Here is an 11167-nt window from a genome sequence, read left to right as displayed (position 1 = left end):
CGTCATAAATATTGAACAATTTTTTATTAAATAATAATTTATTTTTCTATTTATAAAATGAGGATATAGTTGAATATTTAATTTTAAAATAATTTATTTCGTTGACTCTAGATTTGAATATTTAGATGTTATATATGTTTGATTATTTTATTTTGATAATTCATTTTGTGTTCATTAATATTAGTTAATTAATTATATAAGAGTTTATGTAATTTATATAACACAAATATATAATTAAAATGGTATAGGAAAAAAAATATATGATAAAATGAATTTTAATTTTTCAGTTTTTTAAAAACGTGAATAATATATTTTAAATAATGGTTTATGTAAAAAGATAATTAAGGCTATTTAAGTCAAATTTTCAAATTCAAATTTTTTTTTTTCAAACAAGAAATGATTTTTAAATATAATTTTTAAATTTCAAACCAAACACAAGATGAAATTCTAAATCGATGGATTTTCAAATTCAATTCCAAATCTAATTTTACTTCTAAATCCAAATCCAAAATTTGTTGCATCCAAACACACTGTAATAATTAGTTCTCCAACATTGGGGTCTTGAGAATTAAGAAAAAAGAAATGGTCTACTTTCCATATGACAGTTAGAAACCGTTGGAAATCAATAACACAAAATATTTGTTTCCTTTGTACAAATTTGTACACAATATTATCCTCTTGGCTCGAATTGAGGCAAAACAAAGAACACAAAATTGTTCGAGTTTTTGGAGAGTTATACGATTTAAAAACTAAATTCTAAATCGTTGTATATCATAAATCACATCCACCGATCTCCTTGTTCTTTGTTCGAATGTCATGAAATCGATGATTTAATCTTTTATATTAGACTACTTGTATATTGTTATTTATTTTTACTTTATTTTTTTAACATTAGAAATCCGCAGCCGCTATTTTTGGTTTGCTATGGATACACTGAAAGAGTCAATGTCGTATTATGTAAACTACACTTGAGGTAAACCACACTAGACAAGTCTTTTGCAGCACACTAAAAACTATGATGACATAGACAGAGAGGGATTGATTGCAACAAATGACTCTTCTGGCAGAGAAATCAGTTTTGATTTTCAAATTTTTCGGAGGTTCATGTAGTCTAGTCAACCCGATTCATATTTAGAGTAAAAAAAATACTTTTGATATAAAAAATACATATTTTCATGGATTGATCCGAGTAGAAGGTCCATCTCACAAACCTAAGTTGTAAAATGGTTTGAAATTTTTTTTTTCGGTATATTATTATATACAACCACAACTTTATTTATTTATATAAATTTTTTCAATTTTTTTTAACTAAATAAAATTCATGCATGCAATATTACATCACCCCCTTTTTGTCTTCTACCACCTCAGCCGTTCCACGCCAGACGACTCGCCGTAATCTTGCCCGGATTCCCCCGCAGAACCACGATCAGATCCACGAACGCGTGCAAGATATACCTATGCGACTTCTTGTTATTCAGATCCAGATAACAAAACAAAAGCTCCTCCAGAAAATCCCAGTCCACTTTCCCGGCCTGCGCCACACGTGCCTCCGCCATCTCCTGCATCGATCGCCGGAAATCCTCGTAAGGACTGGGGGAATGCGTGAAGATGACTATGAAATTGTCCGTCGCCTTTCCATCTTCCTCTGTGTTCTCCTCCGACTCCTCCGCGGCGGAGGCTGGGGAAGAACACGCTTCATCCGTGATCAGCGAGCTCGAAGAACCGGAGGCGACGAAAAACCTACCCGAGCGTCGTAGGGTCTCTGGTGGAGGCGGAGGATCGAGTAATTTCGGAGATTCGAACAGGAACGAGGTAGTTTTGCGTCTGTTCCCGGTTCCTTCTTCGCGCTCCTCCAGATAAAGAGAACTGAAATTCTCATACAAGAATTGATCTACGTCCGATAACGTAACGGCGTCGCTTTCGTTCCGCTTCGCATGGACGTCAAACGACGGCGTTTTGGTGCGCCTGCAACTTCGGGATTGAATTTGTTCATCGGAAATCTTGATCTTCGAAATGCATTCTCGAACTGATTTCTGAATTTGCTTTGGCATTTCTTTTAATGAAAAATAATTTTCTTTTAATTTATTTAATTATTTTTTTTTGGGTGAGAAATTACAAGAAAGGGGGACTGATATTTATAGTGAAATATGGAAGATAAACTTTGGTACGACATTAAATGTGAAATAATAAAGGGTACTGTTTCCACATGCCATTAAATAGAACGGGTAAATAATTTTAATTAAAATATGACAAAATATTTTATAAGATTGTCTCATGTCTTAATTTTGTGAGACAAGTTTTTAATCCAATCCATGTATTATTTTTGTATATATAGATTAGGTCAATTCGTTTCACGAATATAAATATAATATATAAGAACTGTTCAATATATATTTACCTTCGTATTTTGGAAAATTTTCTTTTTTATATTTTATTGACCTTTTTTTATTAATATTCGTTATATTTTTCCTTTTTCAAAAGAAAAATAATGATGCAGTAAACGAACCCTTTGATATGTTGGCCGAAATAACTAGATACGCAAAAGGATGTTTTTCCAATTTTTTTTGTCAATAAACTTTATTCAAAGTGTGCGATTTATCGAATATAAAAGATATAATTTTTCTTTTCAAAAAATAAATTTGGATTTGAAATCTATTCAAAATTTCATATATTTATATTGATTATTAAATAAATTTCATGAGATTTTTTGGTAGTTTTTATTAATTATTATATTACATATCAATAGTACGTATGATTTAGGATTTAACTGATTTCATGTAATATTTGAAGATAGATAGACTGAAAGTTGCTACTATAAATGTGTATTAATGGCTAATCAATTACTAAAATTTATAATACTCAAAACGAATATAATTCTGACAGTATGATTTTCTAAAGACAAAAAGATATAAATCAGTATTGGAAATTAAAATTGTGCATATACTCACTCTAAAAGAACACACACTTCTCCCTCATGGGAAAAATGTTTATATTACTTATGGTTTTAGACAAACTTATAACTAGAGTTATTTAATAACCAAGAGAAAAAGGTCATGTTAGACAAATAATTATTAAAGTAGCCTACGATTTAGCGAATTTTGTTGTTTCTTACCATGCACCATTATGTTGTGTGCCTGAGAATTTTCCCTCTTGATTGGTCAATCTTGTAATCAACGATTTGATTATACATTAATAAAGTTGCAAGTTTTTCAGTGAAAAATGTATAATCAAGAGAAAACTAATTAATATAGCGTTAAACAAGGAGTTGTTTTCTTTTAATTAGTTTTATTATTATACCACGTGGCTCATCTTTTTACTTGGATTGTCGAAAAATATTCATGCTTCAAAATTTTTGGAAAAAAAAAAACTGTAATTTTAACCGTGTAAAATATTCGATAGTAATATATCTTTTAAAATAATGTTGTTTTTTTAGACAAGAAAATGATTTTATTATTTGAACACAAAAAAAAAATCAGTTTATGGGATAGAACAGTATACGAGCATTAGGTGTACGTACTCACGTGGACTAGCCGAAAATTCTCCAGTGGATCCATGCGTACCTATTTACCATTGATTGGATCACACACATACGCAGAGAAATGGAGAGGGAAGAAAGAAGGAGAAGGATAACATCGAAAGGGTCGGATCGGATTGCGCTGATTATGGGTCAGCTTTGAAGCCTCGATATGGATCATTTACTCGCACAATATGACTCCCGACCGCCGACTACAGATGATCATTGTGATTTTCTCTCTATATCTTTGGATTGTCGATTTCATTATAAAATTACTGGGATTCAATGTTTAATTAGTTGTAGAGTTTTCATATGTTGTTCTGATAATTGTTTTACCATAGAAACTTGTTGAATGGCATGAAATTAAGTATCAATCCCATATATATTTAATTTAATTATATAAAAGTAGAGGGAAATAAAATAGATGGGTTCTGTGAAGTTTTCAAAAAGTGTTGGGAACAACATTGAGTCTGAGTACTGCCTATCATCCAGAGACCGATAGTCAATCTGAGAGGACTATTCAGACACTCGAGGACATGTTACGTGCTTGTGCTTTGGATTTTGGACCAGGATGGCATGATCATCTGTCGTTTGTGGAGTTTGTATATAACAATAACGACCACAACAGCATTGGTATGACTCAGTTTGAAGCATTGTATGATAGACGTTGTCGTATTCCATTGTTTTGGGACAAAATAGGAGAACGACAAGTGCAAGTATCTAAATTAGTGCAACAAGCAATTGAACAAGTGGAATTGATCAAGAAGATAATTAAAACTGCACAAGGTCGTCAATCGAGTTATGCGGAATATCAAGCGTAGACCCCTACAATTTCAGTCCGGAGAAAAAAATTTCCTTAAAGTTTCACCATTATGCTGAGTGATGAGATTTGGACTCAAGGGAAAATTAGCCCCAAGATTCATCGGACCTTCGGGATTTTGGAATGTGTTGGAAATTTGGCGTATCGATTGGCTTTACCGTCATATCTATCACACATTCATAATGTCATTCATGTATCGTTTCTACGACGGTATGTAGCAGATGAATCGCACGTTCTTGGTCCGACAGATGTTCAACTTGAATAAGACTTGACTTATGTCGAGCAGCCGCTTTTAATCCTAGGTAGGAAAGAGAAGAAGCTCAGAAACAAGACCATTCCATTTGTTCTAGTGCAATGGCAACGCCGAGGTACAAAAGCGAGTTGGGAATTAGAGAGTCGTATGCGCTCAGAGTATCCACATTTGTTTTGAGTTGTATCTTTGTAATCACGGGTTGCATTTTATTCAGTTGTATTATACTTCAGCTCTGATTTCGAGGACGAAATCTTTGTAAGGAGGGGAGGATGTAATGACACGAATCCTTATTTTGAATGAAGTACTAATTAAAAAATGATTCAAGGGTTGTTAATTAAGCATTATTAAGGAATTGATAATTCGGGATCAACTTGTTGGGATCCACCAAATTTAAAATGAACAACCCAATCTACTTCATATTACATTATCCCGAGAAATCCAACTATACAAATGTCATTCTGACATGTGGCAGATAAGATTGATTCGGATTTTCTGAATTAGTCCGGATGCAACCTATAAATGAAAGTCAATTTCCTTCGTTTCCTACACCGCTTCCTTCAAAGATAATTTTAGCCTTATACCTTAGGTTTTTTAGCCCATTTCTAGGGCACTTTAATGTCGGGAAGTTTTGGAGCTAGTGTCAATTCGAGGAGAGGTCGGTGAACTGGGATCGAGATATCATCAGCGGGCTGACAAAGGAGGCTGTTATAATCGTAAAACTTTAAATAGTGATTTAAGAAACATTAGAAAGAACTTTGGAGCATATTTTATAATTCAAGATGTTAGTGATATCATTACATTGGTATTGTCTAGGTTCAGAGCTTTCAGTCAGATTTTTTTAATGAGATACGTGATGTACTGACTGAGATATCCAAAGCGTAATATACACACTAATATGCTACATATTTAACATGATATCTTTTGAAATATACCTCGTTTGTTGGGGCCGCTCAGCTTTACTCTGTATTGTGGACGGTGGGTCATCGAGAACTACAATGTCCGATGGCACCCACGGGCTCTGATGATGTGGACATTTAGGTCCACGTCTTGATGATGAGTGTGGGAGCCAAAAAATGCATAGGGCATATCAGAGACTACACACTTAGGCGCCCTAGACCGAGAATGGGATTCTTGATTTGATCCTTGATATCCGAGCATACTGCATTTCACATGCATCATATCAGTTTATATTCTCGTACACTCTCGTATTGGGCGATTGTCGCTCACGTCCTTGTTTTCATCTTGGACACCCCATTCCATGGGACAGGCGTTAGGTTTGACGGTTCGGATGGCCAAGGCAGTGGGTAGAGCGGTTGGGTTTTCGGTGGTGATCTTGTGGAGGTTTTATTTGGTTTGTCGTTCATGCAGTATTATGTTTTCGATATGATTGTTTGAATGTTTAACACTGCCGTTATTGTTATGTTTTCGTTTGGGTTGTAAGATGATTAAGTTATTTGATTTCCGCTGTTTAATTGTTGTTATTAAGTTTTAATTTTGCATGCCTATTAGTTTGTTTAGTAGTGGCTCGGGTAAGTGCGCTACAAGAACTGAGAATGAGATGAGAATGAGGTGAATTTATGCACCTATTTATAGGAGCTCTTCCTCGTCTGAACGCAAGAAACATCTGCACATTTTCATCGTTTGAATATGAATACAAATATTCAAATATGCTGCCTAATATTCAAACATGGAAACGACTCTCGTTTTTTAACTTTAAAATTCTACTAATTTTTTTTTTATAAACATGATTTCGAAAGTTTACCCTTTAACCATAAATTATCATTTCCATAAATCAAAATAATTTAACATTTAAAAATCTCAAGTGCATAAAAATCCCTACCATCAATTAACAAAATTCAACCTCAACCTTTAACAAGATCAATTAACATCAAAATAAAGCATAAAAGAATATTTCTAATAAATCATTGACAAACATCTTTTCAATCTTCTAACTATCAAACTAATGCAAAAAATAAATGACCATCGGGAGTGTATTGTCTGCCTCGATCCACTCAAGCGTCAGCGCCTCTTTCACTATCATCACCTGCAGCATTCAACCCTAGTGAGTATAATGACTCAGCATGTCCTAAACATGAGTAGCAAACAATACATATACAAGCACATACACTAAAACTTACTTTTATTTAAAATAGCATTTTTATCATAAATAGATCATAAATCGTAAAATCATAGAATCGTAGAGCTGTTAGTCATTTATCATTTTGGGTAAAGTTTGATCCTTGAAAGTGACTAGCCCTTTATCCTCTAGTCGACTGATCAGTCTTAGCTCACCATTGCGTATGGAGACGGGCACCAGGCACCGACGTAAAAAGAATAGAAATACGATCGTTAGGCTCTCTCCGTGCCTTGTCCCGTAAACAGGCTCCCTCTGGGGCCTTCTCCCTCACGATATTTTCAAAAATCATATATCCTCTTTTGTTACAGTCAATTCACATCATTCAAAAAAAATTTCCTTTCCTTTTTATTTCATAAAATATCATGACTTTCCAAAAATAATATTTTTACAGTAAAAATTGCACAGCTTTACCATAAATCACAAAATTTCAAATTTTCATCAAATTCATTGTAATATATATTTTAACATGTGTTATGACCCTTCAGGACGCTGCCAAGCCTTTTCGTACTAACCTAGGTGTAAAATGACTGTATTTCCCCCGGACGTAAAATTTCTCGTTTTTGACATTTTCTTACGTCCGTTGACTCTAGAACAGCCCAAATAATTATTTAAGCTTAAATTAAATTTTTAATATTTTTATTTGGCTTAAATTCGAGGCTTTCGTTTTAATTATTTAATTATTAATTTGAAGAGCATTTGATTCCCAAATTAATTCAAACTTTAATATTTTCAAAACATAGACTTTTTATATCTAAACTACCCTCATGAACCATGAACAGACCCTCGTTGACCATGGTTCGAACCCTTGATCCTTAATTCCACTTAATCGAACCCTAGCATGTTCTTTTCGAGCGACCTTCGTTTTTTTCTTGAACCATGACCGAGCCACCTCAAGCCATCCCTTGACAGACCTCCTAGGACCCTACCGAACCAACCTAGACCATGCACGAGCCCATAGCCCACGTACGACGCTCTTGTGCACAAGAACAAGAGCCGCACGATTTCCCTCAAGCTTTGGTCGAGCCACCATGCACCAGCCCCTGACCCGACCCTTGAACATCCTCCCTAGACTCTACTGGACTAGCTTAGACCATCCTAGCCCAGCCTTTACCTTCAACAGAATAGCTGAAGGCGACCGCACCCTATTCACGCATGGGGAGAGTCCTTGCATGCATGGACTCTTCCCCACTGACTGTACATGAGTCCTATCCATGCTAGGACTCCTCCTAACACTGAACCACATCCAGAACGGCCCCTGCCCAAGCCTTGGCCGAGCCGCACTTGAGTTCCCCTCCTAGCCGACCCCAAACATCACACAACACATGAGGAAACCCTATACTCGTTTCTTCCTAGCCCAGCTCGATTCCAGCCTTCATTTCCACCATATATCGTCCTTGTTATATCCATAAATCATCCTATGTTGGTATCGTACTCGTTGGAAATAATAACACGTTTGTACATACATAAAAACATTCAAAACTTTAAAAATAATCGTCAAAAAGATACGCAATTTAAACTCCAATATGTTTCATGAAAAATAAACAAAACATGCATATTATGGATTGAATGATGCATCAAGGGAGTTTATAAACGTGCTTTGCATTTTAGAACGTTCGAATATGCGATCGTCGGTGTGGGGCGGGAAGAAGAGCGAACGGGGAACAAACACTCCTTGTTTTTCCTCCTCCAAATTCTAAAAAATATGTAGGTGTGGTGTGTGAATTGTTTTCAGCTGAATGGTGTCCAAGAAGCCCTAGAAATCTTTTTTTATATATAATTTTCAAAAATTTGCATGTTAAAGGTTTATGGTTTTTGGGTTTTTTGTTTAGGGATATTTGGGCCTTTTAATCTTAAGTAATTTGGGCCCAATAACACATATTTAATTAAAAAATAAATTTTATAAAAAATTAGTTTTCAAAAATAATACATTTGATATTTTAAAAGTTCCTTATTTGCCTAAAACCGGCTTCCCGGATAAAATCGAGTTCGTCTCGTAAAATAATTTGAATTCTATAATTTTTAGAAAAATTTAATTATTTTTAATCATATTAATAAGCCTTGAAAATATTTATTAAAAAATATCTATTTTGTTTTGGTTGTCCCTGATCTCTTTCCCCAACCTATTATCGAATATTCAGGTAAAATTATTCAATTTTATGAAATCATGCCATATAATCATTTAATGATGCAATCATACATTTAATCATATAATAAGTATCACGAAAGCATTTAAAATAAATTAACTAAAACAATTATGTAATTTAATTCATTTGCATGCATGTGGTTTACGTAGATTGATTTTTGGACGTTATAGATACAAATATTCAAATATTCTACCTAATATAATAAATGTGCAGCCCTACCTTTTGACTTTGTGCAAATCTCTTACATGATTTGCCGAGATTTCCCTCACTTCGAGATTTGATTGAGAGTCAAACATTTCTTCACACATTCTTTCAATCTAATCATTCTCTACTGCTTATGTTTATGGTAGGTCACTTAAGGATCGACACCACTCAAACTTATCAATGTTCACTGGCTTGGTCAGAAAATCAGCTATATTATTCTTTGTAGGAATCTTCTGCATATCCATACTTCCTTCTTCTACTGCTTCTCAAACAAAGTGAAATTGAACTCCAATGTGTTTAGTTCTAAAATGAAAGGTTGGATTCCTTGCGGCGTGCAAGGCACTTTAACTGTCACAAAACAAATGAAAATTATCTTGTTTGTGCTCGATATCCTTCAATAACCTTTTAATTCATATTGACTCCTTACATGATTGAGTAGCTGCCATATTCTGCCTCCGTTGTAGATAACGTCACAACTGTTTGCAGTTTTGAAACTCATCTTACTGCTCCCTCTGCAAGTCTAAACTCATAACCAGTAGTAGATTTTATTTTATCAGGATCACCTGCATAATATGAATCGACACAGCCCCTGAGTGTAAAATCTGATCCTCAATAATAATACAGCATTTGAGGTACTCTTAATGTATCTAAGGGTCCTCTTAACAATGCTCCAATGCTCTCGTCCAGGATTCTCCATATACCGACTAACTGCTCTAACTTCTTGAGCAATGTCCGGTCTTGTACAAATCACGGTGAACATCAAACTTTCCACTCCTGATGCATATGGTACTTAAGACATATTTATCATCTCTACTTCATTGCTAAGACATATCTCGAAGAATAAATTGAAGCTAATAGGAAAAGGGGTCGATATTGACTTATTATCTTGCATGTTGAAGCGTTGCAAGACTTTCTTCAAATAATTTTTCTAGGAAAGCCAAATATTTTTGTTACTTCTATCTCGGTGAACTTGCATCCCTATAATATTTTTTTCTGATCCAAAGTCCTTCATATCAAATTTCCTAGCCAACTGTGTCTTCGATCCTTGGACCTGATCTCTGTTTGGGCCTACTACCAACATGTCATCCCATAAAACAGAAAAATGAAATAATCATTACCAAATCTCTTGAAATATGTACAAGGGCCTGCATTCATTCTGTTGTATCCATGGCTCATAATATAGGCATCAAATCTCTTGTATCAACACATCGGTGTCTGTTTGAGATCGTACAGAGATTTGTTCAATCTGCAAACTAAGTTCTCTTTGCTTATTTCTGCAAAACCTTCTGGTCAGAGCATATAGATTTTTTTTTTCAAGATCTCGTTGAATAAATGTCGTTTTCACATCTAGCTGTTCTAGATGTAGGTCAAACATCACTCACAATGCCAACACTACTCTGACTATTGTAAGTCGAACAACAGGAGAAAATATCTCATTGAAGTCAATACATTCTTTCTGAGTATACCTTTTACCACAAATCTAGCATGATACTGCTCAACTTGATTATTGTCATCACGCTTGATTTTATAGACTCATTTGTTACCAATGAATTTTCTCCCTCGTGGTATTATAACAAGATCTCAAGTTTATTCTTGTCCAATACTTCCAATTCTTCCTACATTGTTGTCATCCACGGGGATACATCCGAGCTTTGAGTAGTCTCATGGAAACTTGATGTCTCACCATCCTCTATTAATAGACAATATGCAATATTGATTTCAGTGATATAATCTGAAAGCCAACCCGGTGGTTTTCTGTCTCAAATTGACTGCCTCACATTGGAAATCTCTGACTCGTGTTCTTGTTCATCGTGCTATGGTACTTTTTCACAAGAAATTTGATCTTCGTCCGTGTTCATTTCCACCTAAAATATAGTATTTTCTGAATTCGGTGTGCTTTTGTATCCTTTTACTTTATCTTCCTCAAAGATAACTTCTCTGTTGATGACAAGATTGTGGATAGTAGGATCCCACAAGCGAAACTCCTTTACTCCATCAGCATATCCTAAGAAAATATATTTTCTGTATTTCGAATTCAACTTCGATATTTCTTGATCATTTTACAGAACATACACAGAACTTCCAAATATATGAA

The 11167-nt window shown here is 34.5% G+C and overlaps 1 protein-coding gene across 1 annotated transcript; it reads right to left on the bottom strand.

Annotated features, from left to right (window-relative positions):
• Nucleotides 1-1168: 1168 nt before the first annotated feature.
• Nucleotides 1169-2081, bottom strand: LOC142548150 (uncharacterized). The gene has a single exon (XM_075656482.1). The coding sequence runs from the start codon at nucleotides 2049-2051 to the stop codon at nucleotides 1365-1367; it is 687 nt and encodes a 228-aa protein (XP_075512597.1). The 5' UTR covers nucleotides 2052-2081; the 3' UTR covers nucleotides 1169-1364.
• Nucleotides 2082-11167: the final 9086 nt, after the last annotated feature.

Source organism: Primulina tabacum, chromosome 6 (genome assembly GCF_025594145.1).
Source record: "Primulina tabacum isolate GXHZ01 chromosome 6, ASM2559414v2, whole genome shotgun sequence".
Classification (NCBI taxonomy): Eukaryota; Viridiplantae; Streptophyta; class Magnoliopsida; order Lamiales; family Gesneriaceae; genus Primulina; species Primulina tabacum.
This window is presented reverse-complemented; position numbering and strand designations above follow the sequence as displayed.